We start from the raw sequence: 23880 nt of genomic DNA on the forward strand, positions 1-23880 counted from the left end.
TGTCTGTCCACTATCACACACAGTCAAGATATCACCATCGTGTCCTATGGATGCGTCGTCGCGCCTCCCACGGGGTGCCAGAAGGTTGACCACGTGGTTGCTTGCCGTTGAGGCGGCCGCGGCGCGCTCTGCTCGCGTCCATCAATGCGTTTTGCTCGCCATTGAGGCGGCCACGACGCACTCTGCTTTGGCGTCTCTGCGCGTGCTCTGCTCGCCGTTGAGGCAAATTTACAATGGCAACGGTTAATAATTGTTTTACATATTTAGGATAATTTAAAATACCACATGCGGCAAGGCCCAAAACACTCACGACCTACATATGCATACAATTATAATAAAATATAGACTAAAAGGCTGAGCTAGCGGCCTTCCGACGATGGTCTTCTCGGACTCCATGATCAGCATAGCACCCTTGCGGCCGTTCATTCCAAGTGTCCTGGCCTGCCTCCGCCTACGAAGCTGCTGGAGCTGGGGGGCTCTTGGGGTTGTTGGGCCTCTTCCAGAAGAGCTTGACAGCGTGCAATCGCGCCCATGATATCTCCATGGAACCGCTCCATTTCCATGTCTCTGGCCTGGTAGCAAATTCGGTCCATCACTTGCATCCTCAAGATATCACGTTGGCGATGTTCTACTTCATCGGGGATGTCAACTCCGTCAAGAATGCGCTCGAGCCTGGCCCCCACATCATTGGGATCGAGGTTGACACGGCCGCTGCGGGCAATGATGAAGTCGTAGGCTGCCTATGTCTTGACTGAATCACAGAGGTCCTCTGCCAATTCCTTGCGGGGCATCAGGCTCTTGATGAGCACTGGTGACGGAGGCTCTTCGGGTGGGTCGTCGATCATGCCGCCGAGCAGCTCTAGATCTTTTGCATGGTAGATGGCAAACTGCTCATCACACCTCCTCTGCAATATGTCGATTGTGCGCCCAAGCACAGTCACACCGATATCGCTACCGATGGGCCATGGTGCCTGCACCGGCTGATGAAGCTCTTGCCCCGCGACCTTCTCCAGCTCGTTCTCCTCGCCGAAGATGTAATGCAAGTAGGGGTCGACGTCGAAGCTTTGGTCGCTGTCTGGCATGCTTGGAATAACTAATGGTAGATGGGTGAGGACTATATCTACGCAGAGTGTCGCGACGGTGCGTTGCCGCCTTGGCTTATATGCAGTAAGCCATTAGCTGGTGGCGCGAAAACGATGAGGGAAGAGGCATGGATTTTACAATTCACCCATGTGGAGCGCAGGAAGCATTCGCTGGAGCGCGGGAAGACTAAGTGGAGCACACACACAACCCGAATACCGTATGCGGTGCCACGTGTTATTTATCATACACGTGTTAACATAAGGAAACGTATGTGTAACTTACTAATCATCGCACGTGAGTACTCACAGACGTATCATATGCGATACTCCTAGCCACCGCAAGCAACTAGTTTGCATTTTTCAAAGTTTTTTGTACGAACAGAATTGCACACGAACTAACTATAGTAACCGTCTATGCAATAATTTCTCATCGCAAATAGTTCATCCGAGTGGGCTGTTTGCTGTGAATCACACACATCTTGTTTACACGAATCTTTTGTGTTCTTTTGGCTCATCGCAAATGTCGCATATCGCACACATCTTGTTAAGTTGAACCCTTTTTGTTCTCTTCCCTAACCGAAAACAGTTCATCCGAGTGAACCGTATGCCGTATATCACACACACCTTGATCTGGCTGACTGTTTCTGTTGCATTCCCTAATAGCACACAATTCATCGGAGCGAACTGTATGCCGTATATTGCACACACATTGATATGGCTGCCTGTTTCTGTTGTTTTGCCTCATCACAAATAGTTCTTCTGGATCAACCGTATGCCCCGCATCGCACACGTAACTAAAATCTGAATCATATTTGATGTCTCCGCCATCGCAAACATTTTGCATCTTTTTGACGGGTTTTTTTTACATCCTCATTTGCAATTAATGCACCGCGCACAGTTTTCTCAAAGGGTCTCTGATCATAGTGTCACGTTAGCAGCATCCTACAGTAGTGTGTCCTGCAGCGATAGAAGATAAATGGATTGCACTACGGGCTAACGTGGCTTAGATCTGCGTTGGTATTTCCCAAAGAGAAAGGGATGATGCAGCACAACCACTGTAGGTATTTCCTTCAGTTATGAAACCAATGTTATCTATCTAGTAGGAGAACCAAGCAACACTATGTAAACGGTACCTGCACACAAAGAACAAATCCTCGCAACCAACGCGAAAGAGGGGTTGTCAATCCCTCCACGGTAAAAGGATAGATTAAATTATACGAGTTTGGATAAATAGATATGAATAAAACACGAAATAAAATAAGTATAAAAAAGTGCAGCAACGTATTTTTGGATTTTTGGAATAATAGATCTGAAAATAATATGATAAAAGATAGACCCCGGGACCGTATATCTCACTAGTGGCTTCTCTCGAGAAAATAGCATATAGTGGGTAAACAAATTATTGTTGGGCAATTGATAGAAGAACAAATAATTATGATGATATCCAAGGCAATGATCGTGTATGTAGGCATCACGTCCAAGAATTAGTAGACCGAAACGATTCTACATCTACTACTGTCACTCCACACATCGACCGTTATCCAACATGCATCTAGTATATTGAGTTCATGGAGAAACGGAGTAATGCAATAAGAACGATGACATGATGTAGACAAGATCTATTCATGTAGGAATAGACCTCATATTTTTATCCATAATAGCAACGATACATGCGTGCCTCGCTACCCTTTCTGTCACTGGGTGAGGACACCGCAAGATCGAACCCATCACAAAGTACCTCTTACCATTGCAAGAAAAATCAATCTAGTTGGCCTAACTAAACCAAAGATTCAGAGAAGAAATACGTGGCTATAACAATCATGCATATAAGAGATCAAAGAAAACTCAAATAATATTCATGGATAGATCTGATCATAAACTCGAACTTCCTCGGATCCCAACAAACACACCGCAAAAATTCATTACATCAAATAGATCTCCAAGAACATCGAGGAGAACATTGTATTGAGAATCAAAAAGAGAGAAGAAACCATCTAGATACTGCATATGGACTAGTAGGTCTATGGTGAACTACTCACACATCATCGGAGGAGCACCAATGAGGATGATGAACCCCTCCGTGATCGTATTTCCCTCCTGGGAGTGCCGGAATAGGGCTCTAGATTGAATCTCATGGTTCTGGAACTTGCGGCGGCTGGAATTGTGTTTCGTCGACTCCCCTTGGGTTTCTTGAATATCTGAGAATTTATGGAGAGAAGAGGTAGTGGAGGAGACCTCCATGGGCCCCACCACCCATCAGGGCACGCAGGGGCCTCTGGCATGCTCTGGTGGGTGGTGGGGCCCATGGGCCTCCCCCAGGTGCTTCCTTGGCTCCCAAGTTGTCTTTTGGTCCCAAAAAATCTCCAAAAAGTTTCATGACATTTGAACTCCGTTTGGTACTAATATTCTGCGAAGTAAAAAAACAAGCAAAAAACAACAACTGACATTGGGCACTGTGTCAATAGGTTAGTCCAAAAAAATGATATAAAGTTGCTATAAAATAATTATAAAACATCCAAGAATGATAATATAACAACATGGAACAATAAAAAATTATAGATACGTTGGAGACGTATCAGCATCCCCAAGCTTAATTCCTGCTCGTCCTCGAGTAGGTAAATGATAAAAGCAGACTTTTAATGTGGAATGTTGCCTAACATGTTCATCACATATTCTTTTCTTTTGTAGCATGGACATTTCGACTTTTTGATGGTTCAAAGCAATAGTCTATATTTGACATGAAGACTTCAATACTCAAGCATATCAACAAGCAACCATGTCTTTCAAAATATCGACAGTAAAGAAAGCTATCCCTAGCCCATCATGCTCAATCATTGATCCATTCATGAAAGATGAAACGCACTCGAATATTAGATACATCCAATGCACACGTATGATCATAGTGCTCCCTAGTTGGTGCTTTATAAGAGAAGATGTTCAGATTCCTTTGTGCGTGTTGGAGTGTCGTATCGTTCAGTGAGGACCGAGGACAGTAACTCAGGTGCTGGTGAAGTGGAGTGGGGTGACTAAAGCCATGGCTACCTGGGAAGATTTGGCACTCCTCAAGCAAACATTTTCGTGTGCGCCGGCTTGGGGGCAAGCCATTTTTTGTCAGGGGGGTTGTTAGTAGTACTGACGCAGCAACAGGTGATGGTGAATAGGACACACTGATAAGAGAAGAAGTGGCACAGGAAGATGGGCCGCACCCTCGGCCAAAGCGAAGAGTTACTGGGTCGGCACGGGTCCACGACAACGAGTGGACCGCGTGAATCTTCAACGGATATAAAAGGAAGCAGATCGAGGACAACATCGACAGGTTGGAAGGATAGGCGGCTTCGGCCGAGAGGCGGGGATAGGATAGAGAGCGAGTGGCTGGTTTGAATTCCGGCTTATAATCTCTGAATTCTGGTTGAAACTCCTTGAATGATAGCTTGATCTAGTTCGAGTACTCACACAAGTATTCACAGTTTTTACATACCTGATCATGAAAATATTACGAGAATGTTACCCGTCGACAGTCAGTCAGAAGGGATTTCGCAGTAACCCCCGCCTTCCCATCTCCCTTCGATATCGTTTGCACAAATCCTGACACAGAATCCTAGCCACGTCAAATTCACAAACTTGTTCTCTATAAGAGAAACGCCAACTAACCATATAGTCAAAGTAGTGGAGCTAGCCCACTACTCAGCGGCACACCCCTTTGCCCAGGGTCACCTGGGCTCAAATCTCAATCCTCCCTTTCACCCTTTTTTTTCACCAGATGGCATTTTCTCCAGGAAAAATGCTATGTTACATGGCGTTTTTATTTATTTAATAGATGATATTTTTATATTAAGAGTGGCATTTTTGTCTTAAGAGATGGCATTTCTAATTTTTAAGAGATGGCACTATTATTATTAAGAGATGGCATTTTGATTTTTTAAGAGATGGTAATTTTAATATTAAGAGGTGACATTTATTATTATTAAAATATGAATTTTTTAAGAGATGGCAATTTTAATATTAAGATTGGGGGAGCCCGCACCCTCCACACAGGTTGAACGAGATAAGACGAAGTGTGGCCTTCAAATTGAGCCTTGTAGGCCGAGGAAGCAGAGTACATCCCAACCTTAATGAAATTCCAAATAATCGAGTCTTTCACCATCCGTTGGAAAAGTGTTTTGGAATTCTTAAGATGTAAAAGTTAGGTATTTTTACATCTACATCTTCTATTGAAGATACTCTAAGCAGTAAATATGCACGAATTATTTGAAACCCTTTTTTTTTCACCAGATGGCATTTTCTCCAGGAAAAATGCTATGTTACATGGCATTTTTATTTATTTAATAGATGATATTTTTATATTAAGAGTGGCATTTTTGTCTTAAGAGATGGCATTTCTAATTTTTAAGAGATGGCACTATTATTATTAAGAGATGTCATTTTGATTTTTTAAGAGATGGTAATTTTAATATTAAGAGGTGACATTTATTATTATTAAAATACGAATTTTTTAAGAGATGGCAATTTTAATATTAAGATTGGGGGAGCCTGCACCCTCCACACGGGTTGAACGAGATAAGACGAAGTGTGGCCTTCAAATTGAGCCTTGTAGGCCGAGGAAGCAGAGTACATCCCAACCTTAATGAAATTCCAAATAATCGAGTCTTTCACCATCCGTTGGAAAAGTGTTTTGGAATTCTTAAGATGTAAAAGTTAGGTATTTTTACATCTACATCTTCTATTGAAGATACTCTAAGCAGTAAATATGCACGAATTATTTGAAACCCTTTTTTTTTTCACCAGATGGCATTTTCTCCAGGAAAAATGCTATGTTACATGGCATTTTTATTTATTTAATAGATGATATTTTTATATTAAGAGTGGCATTTTTGTCTTAAGAGATGGCATTTCTAATTTTTAAGAGATGGCACTATTATTATTAAGAGATGGCATTTTGATTTTTTAAGAGATGGTAATTTTAATATTAAGAGGTGACATTTATTATTATTAAATACGAATTTTTTAAGAGATGGCAATTTTAATATTAAGATTGGGGGAGCCTGCACCCTCCCACACGGGTTGAACGAGATAAGACGAAGTGTGGCCTTCAAATTGAGCCTTGTAGGCCGAGGAAGCAGAGTACATCCCAACCTTAATGAAATTCCAAATAATCGAGTCTTTCACCATCCGTTGGAAAAGTGTTTTGGAATTCTTAAGATGTAAAAGTTAGGTATTTTTACATCTACATCTTCTATTGAAGATACTCTAAGCAGTAAATATGCACGAATTATTTGAAACCCTTTTTTTTTTCACCAGATGGCATTTTCTCCAGGAAAAATGCTATGTTACATGGCATTTTTATTTATTTAATAGATGATATTTTTATATTAAGAGTGGCATTTTTGTCTTAAGAGATGGCATTTCTAATTTTTAAGAGATGGCACTATTATTATTAAGAGATGGCATTTTGATTTTTTAAGAGATGGTAATTTTAATATTAAGAGGTGACATTTATTATTATTAAAATATGAATTTTTTAAGAGATGGCAATTTTAATATTAAGATTGGGGGAGCCCGCACCCTCGCACACGGGTTGAACGAGATAAGACGAAGTGTGGCCTTCAAATTGAGCCTTGTAGGCCGAGGAAGCAGAGTACATCCCAACCTTAATGAAATTCCAAATAATCGAGTCTTTCACCATCCGTTGGAAAAGTGTTTTGGAATTCTTAAGATGTAAAAGTTAGGTATTTTTACATCTACATCTTCTATTGAAGATACTCTAAGCAGTAAATATGCACGAATTATTTGAAACCCTTTTCCGCATAGAGAAGCTAGATTCAAGATGATCTTCCACCGAACTTGAGCATCTCCGGGATAGACACCAGATAAACACCGATCTTCGTTTCGGAAACGCGGAAAATATTGACATGGAGACGCAGATCCCAAATCATGCACATGGCGATCCATTATTTCTTGTTAGCAGTGAAGAGGTCTGCCCACGAAGTCCTGGCTCGGGTCGATCGAGCCTGTTGACCTCGGACGCGTGTAGATTCGCAACCTAGTCGAATGGACCACGCCCGTCGATTCGCACCAGTCCACTAGCAATCAGGCTTGATTGGGGCTTTACTCGATTTTCCTAAAAGTGATGAGCACACACATTAGTAGCATGGAGGCACTAGGACAGGTATCAATCACAATCTGCATGCACAATCTGCCCTTGCTCCCGGGCAAAGCCCAAATCATCGTGCTGAAACTGAGAGATCTCCCCCACGTTCTCCTCCGCCTCCCTACCCGTTCCCGCGCGTGGCGGTGGCACCAGGAGGTTCGCTGCCGCACGCCAGGAATATACAGCAGCTGCAACAGGGCATTGTCAACCGATGTTTCCGAGCCAAATTTTTCCGCACCGCGACGCACCGCACCCGGGTTTCCCGAAGAAGGCGGGGCGCCGGCCGACTTCCCATGCGTTCCACGGAGCGCTCCCGGTCGCTGTCCACCCCTCTTTTCCTCTCCGGGCCCGTCACGTCGGCGCGCGCCGCTGCCGTCCGAGACGACAAAACTGGGAGCAGATAAGCACACCTCTCATGAATCATGATCAGTAATTCCCTCAAACCCCAACAGGAGAGGGGAGAGCTCCTTTCCATCAGCACACTAGACTAGACTAGATTCCCGGCCACGGGCACACATTGCTGATTGGCTCGAGTCTTGACCGTCTCAGGGTGATGCCTCACATGTCATGTAGGATCGGATAACAGAAAAAATAGGTTTGGATGGGGAAGCGAGATCCTCTTCAGGAGGCGGGTGCTTAGAGAAAAAAAGTGTGGTCCGATACATAAAGTTGGAAAAGTTGAAGTGGAAAGGAAGGATGCATGTGTAATGAGAGCCACTTTCTATTCTTTGATGAGGCCCACTAGTAATAGCTTGCATTGGGAAAAAAATAAACACATATAGCTCAAATTACTTTTTATCATGAGACATTTGTATCCATACGTCACCATTATACATGCCCTTAACGTGGAAACATTCCATCGAGACAGGCCGGGATAAGCATGACAGAGGTGCGACGTGGACGAATGGGCGATGCTGGAAGGTTAGCTTAACCAACTAAATGGAATGGATCAGGCCGGACCTTGTGAGTGACGCCTGCACTGCACTAAGGCACTAGCCCGGGCAAAAGGCACCGATAATGCAGCCGCCAGCAGCAAAGCACCCGTATTCGCGCCCAAACAGTGATGTGATGAGACGCTGGAAAGACGGTCGCTAACAAACTGGCCGGGTTGGTGCGGCGAGCCATCCGTCCGGCTCCATCAACCAGCTTTGCCATACGAGCTCCTGCGAGCGAGCGAGCGGCAAATTTGACAAATTTAATCTATGAACGAAATCAAATCACAGAATGAACTGTTCGTAAAATTATTTCACGCCGCTGACCTTTTTGTGTGACGCCCGACACGAAAGCGTCACACTACATTATGCAACGCCTCACAGATAGGCGCTACACGTCTGGCCAACGTTGCACCTCAAACTGCCTAAAAATTGCTAAGTCATTGTGCAGAGCCTACGAGCTAGGCGCTGCACTGTATAGTGTGGCGCCTAGCTCTCAGGCGCTGCACTAGTGGTTGCACTATAAAATGAAGCAACCACTAGTGCAACGCCTAGAAGCTAGGCGCTACACTGTATAGTGTGACGCTTAGCTCTCAGGCGCTGCACGCTGACTTAGTAATTTTCGGATCACATGGGTGCGACGCTGGCCAGGCGTGTAACGCCTATCTGCGAGGCGTTGCACAGTGTAGTGTGACGCCTTCGTGTCGGACGTCACACAAAAAGGTCAGCTGCGTAAAATAGTTGCACGGGACAGTTTATTCTGTGATTTAATTTCGTTCATAGGTCGAATTTATCAATTTTGCCCGAACGAGCCAGCGTCCCGCACCCAACCTCGTACCCGGGCTGGGTTGGGGACGAGCCGCTGAGCGGCTCGTCGAACCGGCCCGGGCGTATAGCATCCACAGACAGGTGCTCGCGACCGACGCAAACGCAACGCTCTTCCGTGTGCCCCGTCATCGCAGAGGACGAAAGGGAAGGTTCTCTGGCCTAGCGCACTAGCCCAGGCAATTCCGTCCGTCAATTGGGTCCGCATCATTGAACCAACGCCGAGCTTTGACGGATCACCCGCGATGAATGAGCGCTCGTCTTCGAGCAAGTAGTAGGAGTACAATTCTTTTATTTTCAGGACAGTTTTGTTCGATTATTGCGGACCGAATTGAGGAATGCATGCGGCGGCAAATCACACTCTAAAAATGCGCTGACATCTCATGACATCGTGCATCACTCAACAAGCAGATATATGAATATGAAATGCACTCCACGAAAGTGAAGAGTGAGTTAAATGTGTTCATGCCTGAGAGCTGCATAGCGGAGTGGAGTGGAGCGGGGCAGATTTTTTTTTGAAGGGAAAAAATATGGAGCGGGGCAGATTAATTAATCAATTGGAACTCCCGATGGAGGGCATCTCGAGATCTCCAAACACTGCGTGCTTGCTAGCTGGACAACAAGGCTGGTACTAGTACTACTAGTATACTGGCAGAAAGTAATTCCGCCAGTGATAGATTAATCTCGAGTCAAACCCAAGTAATCTTGTTTAACCTGCCACCACCCAGACCCGGGCACCCACCCTGATTGATTGGTTACCAACACGGAGCAAGAAATCGGAATTGCGAACTGAAATGAGGAAACAGAAGTAGAAATGTGCAATTCAGAAGAAGTGATAGTGGTCTCTGACAAGCTGTAACAACATTCGACGATGGTGATTTCGAGCCGAACATGCTGTTATCTCCTTTTTTCCGGGTTTTACAGAAAATGTGCAGAGGCCAGAGGGATCTATCTATGTGTGGATCCTATCTCAGCTGCAGTAGCTCCTTTTCCCGGCGAGGTGGCCGGCGGCGAGCTGAGAGGCGGTCAGATGGGGAGACCGGCGGCGCGGTCTCAGAAGATGTCGAGGACGTCGAGGATGGCGGCGTTGCAGAGCGGGCAGCGGCCGCGGCCGGCGAGGAGCTCGCGGGCGCAGGCGCGGCAGAAGGTGTGGCCGCACGGGATGAAGGCCGCGCCCTTGGCCCGCGCCATGCACACGCAGCAGCAGCCGGCGCCTCGCCCCGGCTCCGGCAGCTCCGCGTCGTCCTCCGGCACCAGCGCGTCCTGTGACGACGGCTCCGACGCGGCGACCGCCGGGTCCTGCTCCTGCTCCTGCTGTGCCGTCGCGCCGGCGCTCCACTGCCTCTCCGTCTGCTCCAGCAGCGCCATGAGGGACACCCGCTCCCCCTGCTCCTCCTCTTCCTCCGCCGCCTGATCCGTCGGCGGCTGAGGCGGCGACGCCTCCGGAGGTGTCACCGGCGCGGCCACGGGTCTAGTCAACGCGGGGCCCGGGGCCGGCAGGGACACCGCGCGGCGGACGAACGGGTCGCCGACGCCCGTTGCGGAGACCACGGCGTGCGAGGCGGGGGGAGCCGGCTGGTCGTCGCGGATGATGTCGAGCAGCGTCCGCGCGGCGGCGGCAGCGACGGCGGCGCTGGAGGAGGGCGGCGAGGAGGAGGCCCGGCGGTCGGCCTGCATGGCGGAGGCGAGGGTGACCGCGGCGGCGCGGCGGCCGTCGTCCTCGTCGCGCAGCTTGAGGAGGTCGCGGAGGTTGCAGGAGCCCGGCTGCCCCGGCGGCGCGGCGGCGGGCGGGCCCACGGTGGCCAGCTGGTCCGCCAGCGTCACGCTGCGCCGCAGCACCCTCCCCTCCATCTCGGCCGGTGTCTGGTCTGGGCAAAGGCAGTCGCCCGAGGTGGAAGAAGAGGACAAGGCGGGGAAAGGAAAGGAAAGGGAAGGGAAGCGCCTATTATTCTTCGGTCTAGCCAGCAGCGGCAGGGCGTCGGGGGTTAATGAAGGAAGGGCGTGGCGCGCGTGAGAGCGTGTATCGTATCGGCGAAGGGAGCGGGGTCTGTGGATCTTGACGATTTCGGGGCGGAATCGCGGGGGGTTTCGGCTCGCGCCCGGTTGAGCACCGCGTCCTCGGTTTAGTCTGGAAGGGAGTAAATAAAGGCGGGGGGAGGGAGGGGGGAGTGGACTGGACGCATGATGACTGCAGTGCAGCAGCGGGGAGCGAGGCGGGGCGTGGGATCTGTCGGAGCCACGCTTGCGTGCCGTGCCGAGAAGGCGAGATCCATGGTTTTGACGAGAATTGGTTCGATTTGAGCGATCTGGTCCAGTTTCTCAGGAATCTGGCTCCAATCGCTAGCTACTCTGAGCCAACTCCACCGCGCGACCCTATCTTATTCGCCCCTATCCGTTTGGAGTAAAAGGGACAAACGAGACGGCCCAGCGCGCGGGCGCAAACGGACAAATGTCCGGATTCCGTCCGCTTTCGACCCATCCCCGGCCTAAACTTGCGCTCGGTTTGGGGTGAAACGAACGCGCGCGGACGGCCTCGACGCACGCCTTTGTCCCCCCGTGGCCCGCCTGTCAGGGACACTAGCAGTCCCTCCGCTCCCAACGCTTCACCCTCTCTCCCCGCCCCGCCTCGCCGCCGGCGCCGCCGCTATTCTCCGGCCGCCTCCTCACCGCGCAACCCCCCGCCGTCCGTACCAAACCACGTCTCGACATGGCGGCCACCACGCCCGCGCTTCCGCCGTAGTTTTGGTCGTCGATCGGAGGAGGTTTGGCCCTCGTCGTCCTTGCCGGTGGCAGAGGGGACACGACTGCCGGTGACGTACCACGGCGGCCGAGGCAGATTCCGACGAGAGCTCCAGAGCGGCCTGTAGCCGGCCGGCAACCACCCTGCTGCGTCGAGGTGATCATCGCGGCCTCTTCGCCACCACGAGCGCAAGGTGTTCGACTTTTTGCCAACAAAGGTATGGACAATGAAGACGAGTTTTTCTACCATCACTTCCTTTGTTCATCGGACGATTCGTCGTCGGATGATGACGATCTTGTGGTGGTTGCACTGGTCGTTCACGACCATATTCAACGGCAGCTTCCTCGGTACAGGAGGTCAGTCCCTGGCCGTGCTCCCAACCTGAACCGCAACACAGAGAGAGGCCACGCCCTGCTCTATGCAGATTACTTTGCCAACACCCCGCTCTTCAGGCCGGATAAATTTCGTTTTCGTATGGCCAGGCATGTGTTCAATCGTATCCGAGAGGGAGTGGTTGCTCATGACCCATATTTCGAGTGCAAGACGGATGCCCTTGGCAAGCTTGGATTCTCCTCCTACCAGAAATGCACCGCGGCCATCCGCATGCTTGCATATGGAATTCCAGGCGATCTGGTGGATGAGTATGTGCGTATGAGTGAGACAGCATGTCTGATGTCAATGTACAAGTTTTGCCAGGCTGTGATCGAGGTCTTTGGCCCAGAGTACTTGAGGCAGCCAACTGCCGCTGATACAGAGAGATTGTTGGCGACCAACGCAGCTAGAGGCTTTCCAGGTATGCTTTGGCAGCATAGATTGTATGCATTGGGAGTGGAAGAACTGTCCATTTGCTTGGCAGGGCCAGTACAAGGGGCATGTTAACGGGTGCACTGTCATATTAGAAGCGGTGGCATCACAAGATCTTTGGATATGGCATTCTTTCTTCGGCATGGCAGGTTCTCACAATGATATCAACGTGCTACAGCGTTCTCCAGTCTTCGCGAGGCTTGCAGAAGGCCACTCCCCACCTGTCAACTTTGAGATCAACGGCCATCATTACAACAAGGGATACTATCTAGCAGATGGTATATATCCTCAGTGGTCAACTTTTGTGAAGACAATCTCAAAACCTCAAGGTGAGAAGAGAAAGAGATTTGCCCAAATGCAAGAGAGTGTTAGAAAGGATGTGAAACGTGCTTTTGGTGTGCTTCAATCTCGGTGGGGTATCGTTCGAAACCCTGCACTGTCATGGGATGAAAGGAAGCTTTGGGAGATGATGACTGCTTGTGTGATCATGCACAATATGATCGTCGAGGACGAGCGTGATGAGAGTATCTTCGACCAAGGATTTGATTATCAAGGTGAAAATATTGAGCCCCTGCACCAAGACCCGGCCACATTTGAACAATTTGCCCAATTCCACCGTGAGATGCATGATTGGCACACTCATGTGAATCTTCAAAATGACTTGGTTGAGCACGTGTGGGATCACGTTGGTAACCAATAGATGTATTTGTCCATTTTATGTTCAGTCAAGACAATTTCAATTGGATTGTAAAAACTATTTTAATTTTCAGACAAATATTTGGGTTCGAAACTAGTTTTAATACAAATTTGGGTAATTCTTGGCCCTGACGGACAGGATGGGGCAAAAGGATGCGGCCGCGTGCTGGGCACACGACCACCGCATCTCAGGACAGACCCGGATACGACCCCAAATTCCTATCCAAAGGAACAAAAACAGAACAAAACGGACGTCCGTTTAAAGTCGCGCGGTGGAGTTGGCCTGACGTCGCCATCTGTGCGGTACGCCGGTGCGCCGACCGACTTGCGATGTTTCTCCCTAGTCACGGCTCGTCACTCTGTTTCGATCGGGTGGAGGAACAAAGGACGGTCAAAAAGGGTTAAAAAGCACATTTTCTACCCCTTGGAAGCTCCACCATATATAGCGACACTGTCGCTGGCGCTGCGGGGTGAGGAAAGTTCCAAGTCGCCATCTATCCCAGCCAACACATGCAACCTTCGCTTGCATTCCAATCTCCCTCCCTCCCTACCATCGGTGGCAGACTCGCAGTAGCATCTGCGGCCCAGAAGCAACCAAAGCAGCCCACACTCTCTACCGGAGCCACCAGCACAAACAAAGCTGCTCAACACTGCGCAGTTCAACACCTAAACACCGACACGTGACAGGAACCAACTGTTGAGTACCACCGCGGGTTTATTTTTATTTTTTTAAGCGAAATCAGCTTCAGCCTACCAGTTCAGTAAAAGGCAGCAAGTTCTCAGAGCATGCTCCCGATACAGAAAAAACAAGTTCAGAACCCTACTTGCTTATTTTCAGAGGTGTATTTAATTGCAGAATGCAAAAAATATCCAGTGTCTTCCTACGTGTATTCAATCTCGTTTCTAACAAAAAATATTCACTGTCGAACCTATCCCATGTCGTTCCGACAAGAATGACTATACTTTCATGGACAGAGAAAAATGGTTCTCTCCAGCTGACCACGCTACAAGTTGCAACCAATGCAAAATCCTGCAACTGCAATGACCCAGCCCGCCAAAATCAACAAAATTGGACTTGAAGACAGACTCTATGTAAGCAGCACGGTACACTTGGCCATCTAAACAATGCTTGCTAATCTCACCTTTCTGCTTCTTTTGTCAGCGCCCTTCTAATTGCTTAGTTGGGTAGAATGCCGGACATGCATCAGTCCATCCTCTCGTAGAAAAGCATGGAAGCCTCGCGGCTGAGAACTTTTTCTAGGGAGACTTCCTTGATGTCGAGATCGCTTGCACGAACCCACGAGGAAGAACCACTGCTCTGATGGTTGTGACCCGCCCCCCGCACATAAGCAATGTAGTGCCCTCTATTTATTTGATGCCCTTCGTGCTCAATGACACCAACTAGACGGTAGCTGCAGTTATCTTTGTCCTCAGAACTGAAGGCAAGACAAAATCAAAATAGTTAACTCATATGTAAGGATTTCAGTTAGCAAGAAACTGATGATTAGCTCGAGTACCAACAATGGCCTGTCTTTCTTGAAAACAACAAAATGCATACTCTATCAGATAAACAGACAGCACTTAAGCGACTGATTCGAATACCAAGAAATTAAGGCCACTGCAAGATGTATACCCATCTAACTTTGAAAATACTAATCCAGAACTATAATAACTTCGACAAAAAAAAAAGTTGGTCAAGGTTAGGCATAACCACCAAAAAGACCAGAAAATGTCACCATAATAACTTTTCATGATATGATAAGTTTAGAACATGACCATAACTTCGCCAGTGATACACTGCTATGTTGAATAGAATTTGTGGCAGACAGCCAGTATAGCTGATACATATTCAAATATAATTATATCATTATACAAAAACTAGTTTCAATCAATGTACATGGTTCTGGTCCAAATGAGTCTGAGTGAACACTAAAATTCAGTTGATACTCAAATCGCAAAATGCATGGTACATGGTCCAAACTAGTTTCACTCAAATTGTCACCATATTTCCTTTTTCCTATGCAACAAAAATAGGATAGCTTTTCGCAAATACTCCCTCTGTAAACTAATGTAAGATCTTTTAGATCACTACTTTAGTGATCTAAAATATCTTATATTAGTTTACAGAGGGAGTAACAAATAAATAAATAGGATAGCTGTTACCTATTGGCATTTACAAGAGTTGGAGCCCACAAGCACTGAAATAGATGTGATTGCAAGACTACATGGTTAAATGGGCAAGTTGTGTTCAAAGGCACAAATTAACACTGTATGCATTGGAAATGCAGTTTAGACTGATGCAGCTTCAGGGTATGTTCGGATTGTGACCAAAGTCTACCCGATTAATTTTCTGGCATGAAAAAAAAGCCTGGACTTGTCTGATGGTTGCCAACCTTTTTGGAATGCCCACGCTTTTTTGCCCACTCTAGTTTATTTTTCTAGCCAATTTTGGCCAACTCATGGGCAAGCAAAACCTCAACCAAAATTTTGGCTGGCCAACCTTTCAGTAGGGCAACCTTGGGCATAAACCAAACATGCCCTTAGATTGTCTTGCTGATTTGGTAACTATAAGACTGGTTGTTTGCTCACATTTCTTTAATCTAAATCATGTTACTCTTCCAGTGAGAAACAAGAGTGAAGATATCCTAACCTAACTCTGCTAAGGAAAATTAAGATGATCATGCCAGGAAAATTCCCACTATGCGTGCCAATCATTCATTTGCACAATCTTAAGAGCCTGTTTATTTCAGATATCTACCGATCAAGATTAAAAAAAACTAATGTGCACATAGTACACAATATTCCATACACAACGAGAACATCATGAAAAATGTACTGTCTGAATGATCCTTTGATCTACAATGCCAGCGTCTTTTAAATCTCTTTCTTTTTTCTTTCAAAGAGAAGGCATTCTATGGCAAGTAGGAAGAAACTATGAAACAAAGTAGTTATTTGCTTACTTAAAGATCAGAAACTTATCAGAATTGACATAGAAGAAAGGTATTACATATGGCTGTGTAGAAGTGTGAGAAGTCGGTACCTGGGGTCCATGAATGGTCCAAGATGAAGAATCTCCTTAAAGCTCACATGCACTCTCAGTTTAGAAAGATCATTGCTGTATCTCTTGAATGGAATGATTAATACAGCTGGTAGCTTGTTAATCAACTGTGTTTGAATTGCACAACTGTTGACATCTTTCTGCTCATTTTGGTTTTCCTCCATTTGTTGGGCAATATGATAATCCAGCATTGCCTGCTTCGCACAACCCTGATTTTGAGTGCTGGTATCCGGACTATCCTGGGCACTGAGCAGGTCAGTCTGTTTATCAGCTGGAAGCCCAGCTTCTTGTACACCTTGATCAATTTCAGCTTTTTCACTGGCTGTGCTGCAAGAGGCGGAGTCCTTTTCACCACAGCTCGTCCCTGAAGTAATTGCTTCAGTAGTTATGTTTCCAGAGAGTATAACTTGATGATGTACATCTGAACGGTATGGTTGCCTACTTGGAGATTCTACGGACAAGCTATTACAGTCACTAGATCGCTCACTTGGGCATGTTTTCCTGTCTGACAGCTCAGTCTGATCTCCATCAACAGTCGTATTTATATTGGTGCTTGCCATGATCTGTTCAGCAACCTTGGAACAGTTCTCACAACGTTCCTTCACTCGACGCGCAAACAGTTCCAGGCAGTCCTCAATTGACACAAGAGAGTTCATATGTCCGGCCTCATCATGAACAATATCACTGCTCTGAGCTTCCTCCTTTTCTTTGGTAGTAACTTTTACTGAGTAAGTCGTCTCCTTATCTTCTGGATTACGAGAATCTATTGTTGCTTCCTCCATTCCTTCAGTGTCATCAAATAAGTCAGGAATGAAATCCAAAATTTCTATTGGCACCTCATTGATCTCTTGTGGGACATCATTCTTCCGAGTCTGCATATGACCGTGTACAACATCCTTCACTTCGCTAGAATCTGCAGATTCAAACATACAGGGCTTAGTATTAGCAAGACCATGCAACCAGAAGCCCTCACTCATCCTTTGCATAGAATCTTTATTGTCCACACTTTAAGCTGTTTATCTTTTTCGACAGTATCCAAACACGCTTAAGTTAACCAACCATTTGGAGTAACACCAACTGTATGATGGTAAGGACTAAAGACCCTGGGCTTCCCATGGCAGTTTGAATTACTACACTACGGTGAACACCTTTGCCATGTTAAGACTGCTGAAATGTCGGATTTTATGTAGCCACCCCAAAGGTTATCCTGCTATTTCTTCTATCCATGTGTAAAACGTCCATAACAATTACCATCATAACAATTGTGCACACTTTAAGCTGTTTATTTTTTTCCGACGGTATCCAAACACACTTAAGTTGACCAACCATTTGGAGTAACACCTACTGTATGATGGTAAGGACCCTGGTCTTCCCATGGCAGTTTCAGTTTGAACTACTACGCTACGGTGAACACCTTTGCCATGTTAAGACTGCTGAAACATCCTGTCGGATTTTATGTAGCCACCCAAAAAGATTTTCCTGCTATTTCTTTTATCCATGTGTAAAACGTCCATAACAGTTCTCTGCTTAGCTAGTAATGAAGTCCCATTCCAAAAAGTACCATTTGCTTGTTTTCAGAGAAATAGCAAATAATACTAGTAGATCACACAATTCTGCATGTTCCTGCATTCTTTCCTCAAAAGTTGTATGATCTCAGAGGTTCACCATTGCCTTTTAAGTTGAGTACAGGAGTGCATACACTTACCAACTTGCAATGGCCTGGGGGTTTTCTCCATTGCCCCATCTCCCAATCCTGAACCCGGAATAGGAGAAGTACTGCCTTCAGCAATTGTTTGAATCTTATTATCTTCATCAGTCTTGTCAGTTTGAGATCCGTGGCTTTTGTTCCTTGGTGGTGATGCAACGCTTCTGGCTGGAGGATCCTTCTCTGGAAGTGACAAATAGAGTTCACTGAAATCAACGGGTTTAGGATCACTAGGCGGGCACCTTTGGCAGGATGTGGTCTCAAACAGCTGACCCCCGAAAAGAGAAACGTGAAATGTAGGAAACACTTCACCCCCTTGTAAGACATGACTACCGTTTTCCTCCTCCACCTCCGCATCCACAGCATTGATTAAAGACAGAAGGAACTCATGGCTGTCTTCCATCTTCCAGGGCTCAAACCGATTCGGATAACGGTCACGCATAGCTGTCAGTATCATGCATGGGTCCAGCATGCCTCTGGCATCAGTCGAAATGCGTGTCTCTACGAACAACTGCTGCAGGTGCAGACCAATGCTCCCCAAATGAGCATCCTGACTTCGAATCTCTGTCCTCAGCTTACCAAGCGCAAGGAGGCACTGCAGCGTTGCATTCATGTAGCATGTTTCTCCATGGTTCGGCATCCCTCTGATAACGTGGCCATCACCATTAGCATACCCAGACGCAACATCGTCCATTGCAATTGTGGGCACCCTTTGGCACTCATCCTTTGCAATGCCGGACACCGATCCCCAGCCATCCTTTGCAACGCTATCCCCCGGCATCTGCTGATCCTTTTCGTTTCTGGCCGCCACTGCATAGTCATCTTCGCTCCAGTCACTGAGCCTCATAGGGCGTTCACACAAGAAGCAGTATCCCAAATTCGGTTCATCGCACCACTGAGCAACCCAATGCTGGTGCTCGCCGGCGTGCCAGCGGGCGTGTCCCTGCGGATCATCCCTGTCCACCAGCCACCCAGAGCAGAAGAAATAGGCGCAGTCTATGCACTTCATCATCCCTTGGTCGTCCTCACTGGCTCCCTCCCAGGTCGTCTTGCAATTACGACGCTGGCACTTCCGAGGCTCCTTGAGGACCTGGTTTGCGACCTTGAGATCATGTACCACCATATCCAGGTCGAAGAGTATGTGGTCGCACCGCCCGCTGTCGTCCATACTGTCGCTGCTGGTCCCCGCCTCCGCTTCCCCGGACGATGGCCACTCGCCGCTCGAATCCGTCGGAGACGCAGGCGCGTCGCTGCATCCAGGACCAGCCAGCGGGTCCAGGCGCGGGGATTTCTGCGGGCTGTCGGACGCCTCCTCCGCCCTCTCCCTCTTCTCCTCTACCATCACGCCTGTCGCCTGGAAACTGAGTAAGAAACAACAAGAATGAGTCAAGTGAATTCTGAACCCCCAAACCAGAACCGTACGGACAAGAGATTGAACCAAGGACGAGAAACAAACAGACGGAATTTGCTGAAGCCAAAACCCTGAAGAATCGCAGCTAGCATCAAGAGTTAGCAGCGCCTTGAAATTTGCTGAAGCAAAAACTCTGAAGAATCGGAGAACGAGAAAAAACTCCACGAACAAGTCGAAGAAATCCAACATTCCGCTAGCGAGCAACAAGAGTTAGCAGCGCCATGAACTTTCCTGAAGCGAAAAAACCTGAAGAATCGGAGAACGAAAAAAAAAACTCCACCAACAAGTCGAGAAGAAATCCAACATTCCGGTAGCGAGCGTCAACCATCAAGAGCTTCGCAACTTAATTACGGCGGAAAAGCAACCGAGAACGCCAGCGAGGCGGAGGACAAGGGAAACCTCCCCCGTCAACACACGACGAATCCGAGCATTGCGGCGGAGAAACACACAAGAGCGGCGCCGCGGATCCGATTCGAGGACCGAGACAAACCCACAAGTCCACCAACACCACGGGAGGATCAAGCAAGCAAGCAAGCACGCGCGCACCCAGCGACGCGGCGGAGCGGGGTTCCGGGGGGGAGGCGAGGCTTACCAGGAGACGGCGAGGGAGAGGGCCTCGGAGGAAGAACCCGAGGAGCCGGAGGAGGCGTCCGCGACGAGGCCGAGCGAGGGTGGAGGAGGAGGGAGGTGGGGAGGAGCGGGAGGCGGTTTCGCTGGTCGGGGACGGTGGCGCCGGGGCGGGTTTGTTGGGCTGGCTGAGGAAATGTTGCGGCCGCGTGCCGGGTTTGGACTTTGGACCCCTTGAGGCCTTGTTTGGTCAGGAGGGTTTTCAAGCCCCAAAGGGGTTTGGGGATTTTGGGAGATTTGGTGAATCCCTCCTCTTCACCAAATCCCCTCAAATCCCCCCCAAACCTCTCTCCCGTCCTAATCCTTTTCCTCATCTATAGTATTAAGTGTTTGGCATTTTGGGAATTTTGCTTCAGTTTTCTTCCATCATATATAAATGACTTATGACTCTTATATCCTATTCCATCCGTCCGGAAATACTTGTCATCAAAATAAATAAAATGATATGTATCTAAACGTATTTTAGTTTTAGATACATCCTCTTTTATCCATTTTGATGACAAGTATTTTCGGATGGAGGGAGTATAATTTTACTCCATCACAGCACACGTGTGGAATAAATTACTATAATTCTCAATCTTTACTAGTACAACATGAACAACCATATAGTGCATCAACTAGTACTGGAAGCAAACAAAAAATCTTTTAATGCTCAAAGGACAGACTCCATCCCAAGCCTCATTGTCATATAAACAAAGAACATCAAAGGCTAGCAAGCATCAGGATGTAACACCATCACCCATTTTCTTAACAACAACGCAATCATTTTTGATGACTTTGGATCAAATAAAACAATAATATATTATCTGGGCTAAAGAAAGAGAATCGTGACAGCATTTCACAACAGTTCCTCATATCAGTTCACGACAGAAGTTCATAAATTTTGATCATTTCGCTCGCCTTTACTTTGCACTCTTGGGAGCGAACTTCCTCCTTGGCTGAAAATAAGATTTAATCATCATTTTTTGTTGAACCAAAAAGTATAAAATCATGAGCTTGCAGTGGATGTAATAAGTAATAATACAACAAATTTTAGCTGAACAAAAATATATAAAGCCCCAGCTAGCTTATTACTACTGGATACAGAATAGTCCATAGCTAGCTCATGTAAAAGTCCACCTAGCTACCTCCAGTGAAGCAAACATAGTACAATGCAGTGTGACATGTACAAAACTGTAGAGAGAAAGAAGAAATTTCTATATAGACCGAATACTTGTTCTCTACATACCGAAAATACTTATTCCATAACACATATGTTATACTTATACATTAATACGCACATGGGTCGACCAGTTCCAAAATATGGTTTCAATCGCATTGCTCACAACTAAATTTATGTGGCCAACATACTAGAAGATGAAAAGTTGTAACTTCTATTTCATACCAACAATTCACAATCCCACAACTACATATGAGAACCATGATGCTTCGCAGGGAACGGGGGAGGGGGGGGGATATGTCATGGAGTCTGTTTCTTATACTAACAATTCACATGGAACTTCTTTTACCTCTATTTAACAAGAAGATGGGAAAAACTTCGATTGACTTCCTCTATCGCAGTTTCGGTATGTGCAACACTAGCAGCCTGTGATGGCTCAGCAGTGGATGTCAAGTTATAACGGCCCTCAACAATGTGCACTGCAACAAGAATGCAATTATCAACCAATTAACTATAACTTTGTAACTAATTAATATGTATGGATGCAGTTGAACTAACCATCATAAAGATCTCCTAATAAGTTGAAGAGAGGAAAATGTTTGGACTTGAATTTATTGATCCTTGAACCAAATGACTGCAAAAAAACAAGGTGGGGGGGGGGTAGAAGTTAAACAACTACAAGTAGAGAGTTAATAAAACAATATAACTAGTCCAATACTGAAATTAGGAGGAAAACACTTACAATCGTCAACTCATCCCAAAGATGTCCATCAGCTTGTATCATGCACCTAATTTCATCCCAATCAACTCCACTTTTGTTTACGTGCCTCCTTTAGCATTTTATAGTCTCTCTTCAATTCCTTTTCCTTCTCTTGAACTTGGGACTTTGAGAATTTGACATAACTATGTCTAGCATGGAATATTCCAACCATTAGATTCCAAATTTCACCATTCCATCCGTTTCGCCCTCGGTGATAAGTAGTATTATGCTGAAGAAGTATCTCCACCAAAGCCTTTTCAAGTTCTAGATTCCATTGGGCTCTGGATTTCAGATCTAAGGACATAGAAGAAGGATTACAGTTCTAAATTTGATTGAAAACAACCAGTTTTTGTTGGGGAACGTAGCATAAATTCAAAATTTTCCTACGTGTCACCAAGATCTATCTATGGAGTCATCTAGCAACGAGGGAGGAGTGGATCTACATACCCTTGTAGATCGCGTGCGGAAGCGTTCAAGATAACGGGGTTGATGGAGTCGTACTCGTCGTGATCCAAATCACCGATGATCCTAGCGCCGAACGGACGACACCTCCGCGTTCAACACACGTACGGAGCAGCGACGTCTCCTCCTTCTTGATCCAGCAAGGGGAAAGGAGAGGTTGATGGAGATCCAGCAGCACAACGGCGTGGTGGTGGAAGTAGCGGGATTCCAACAGGGCTTCGCCAAGCGCTGCGGGAGGAGGGAGATGTGTCATGGGAGGGAGAGGGAGGCGCCAGGGCTTAGGTGTTGCTGCCCTCCTTTTCTCCCACTATATATAGGGCCAAGGGAGAGGGGGGGGGGGGCGCAGCCTTTGGCCCTTCCTCCAAGGAAGGGTGCGGCCAAGGGAGGAGTCCCTCCTCCCCAAGGCACCTCGGAGGTGCCTTCCCCCTTTAGGACTCTTCCTTTCCCTCTTCTCTTGGCGCATGGGCCTCTTGCGGCTGGTGCCCTTGGCCCATATACGCCAAGGCGCACCCCCTACAGCCCATGTGCCCCCCCGGGGCAGGTGGCCCCATCCGGTGGACCCCCGGGACCCTTCCGGTGGTCCCGGTACAATACCGGTGACCCCGAAACTTGTCCCGATGGCCGAAATAGCACTTCCTATATATAATTCTTTACCTCCGGACCATTTCGGAACTCCTCGTGACGTTCGGGATCTCATCCGGGACTCCGAACAACTTTAGGGTTACCGCATACTAATATCTCTATAACCCTAGCATCACCTAACCTTAAGTGTGTAGACCCTACGGGTTCGGGAGACATGCAGACATGACCGAGATGACTCTCCGGTCAATAACCAACAGCGGGATCTGGATACCCATGTTGGCTCCCACATGTTCCACGATGATCTCATCGGATGAACCACGATGTCAAGGACTTAATCAATCCCGTATACAATTCCCTTTGTCTATCGGTATGACACTTGCCCGAGATTCGATCGTCGGTATCCCGATACCTTGTTCAATCTCGTTACCGGCAAGTCTCTTTACTCGTTCCGTAACACATCATCCCGTGATCAACTCCTTGATCACATTGTGCACATTATGATGATGTCCTACCGAGTGGGCCCAGAGACACCTCTCCGTTTACATGGAGTGACAAATCACAGTCTCGATTCGTGCCAACCCAACAGACACTTTCGGAGATACCTGTAGTGTACCTTTATAGCCACCCAGTTACGTTGTGACGTTTGGCACACCCAAAGCACTCCTACGGTATCTGGGAGTTGCACAATCTCATGGTCTAAGGAAATGATACTTGACATTAGAAAAGCTTTAGCATACGAACTACATGATCTTGTGCTAGGCTTAGGATTGGGTCTTGTCCATCACATCATTCTCCTAATGATGTGATCCCGTTATCAACGACATCCAATGTCCATGGTTAGGAAACCATAACCATCTATTGATCAACGAGCTAGTCAACTAGAGGCTTA

General features: G+C 47.1%; 2 protein-coding genes across 2 annotated transcripts; both read right to left on the reverse strand.

Moving 5' to 3' along the window:
• Positions 1–9671: 9671 nt before the first annotated feature.
• On the reverse strand, positions 9672–11108 carry LOC125520065 (formin-like protein 13). The gene has a single exon (XM_048684861.1). The coding sequence runs from the start codon at positions 10836–10838 to the stop codon at positions 10041–10043; it is 798 nt and encodes a 265-aa protein (XP_048540818.1). The 5' UTR covers positions 10839–11108; the 3' UTR covers positions 9672–10040.
• Positions 11109–14046: 2938 nt separating this feature from the next.
• On the reverse strand, positions 14047–20342 carry LOC125518730 (ubiquitin carboxyl-terminal hydrolase 2-like). Its single transcript, XM_048683558.1, has 5 exons — positions 20314–20342; positions 19994–20209; positions 17991–19351; positions 16268–17198; positions 14047–14663 (listed from the first exon to the last, which is right to left on the reverse strand). The coding sequence occupies exons 1-5, from the start codon at positions 20340–20342 to the stop codon at positions 14432–14434; spliced, it is 2769 nt and encodes a 922-aa protein (XP_048539515.1). The 3' UTR covers positions 14047–14431.
• Positions 20343–23880: the final 3538 nt, after the last annotated feature.

Source organism: Triticum urartu, chromosome 7 (assembly GCF_003073215.2).
Source record: "Triticum urartu cultivar G1812 chromosome 7, Tu2.1, whole genome shotgun sequence".
Taxonomy (NCBI): domain Eukaryota; kingdom Viridiplantae; phylum Streptophyta; class Magnoliopsida; order Poales; family Poaceae; genus Triticum; species Triticum urartu.

Excerpts from the sequence above, each read along its gene's own strand:
- LOC125520065 (XM_048684861.1), bottom strand. The coding sequence starts at position 10,838 with ATGGAGGGGAGGGTGCTGCGGCGCAGCGTGACGCTGGCGGACCAGCTG.
- LOC125518730 (XM_048683558.1), bottom strand. The coding sequence starts at position 20,342 with ATGAGGAAAAGGATTAGGACGGGAGAGAG. Across the intron at positions 17,199-17,990 it reads CCCCAGGCCATTGCAAGTTG|ATTCTAGCGAAGTGAAGGAT; the intron begins GTAAGTGTATGC and ends TTGAATCTGCAG. Across the intron at positions 14,664-16,267 it reads GGACCATTCATGGACCCCAG|TTCTGAGGACAAAGATAACT; the intron begins GTACCGACTTCT and ends TCTTGCCTTCAG.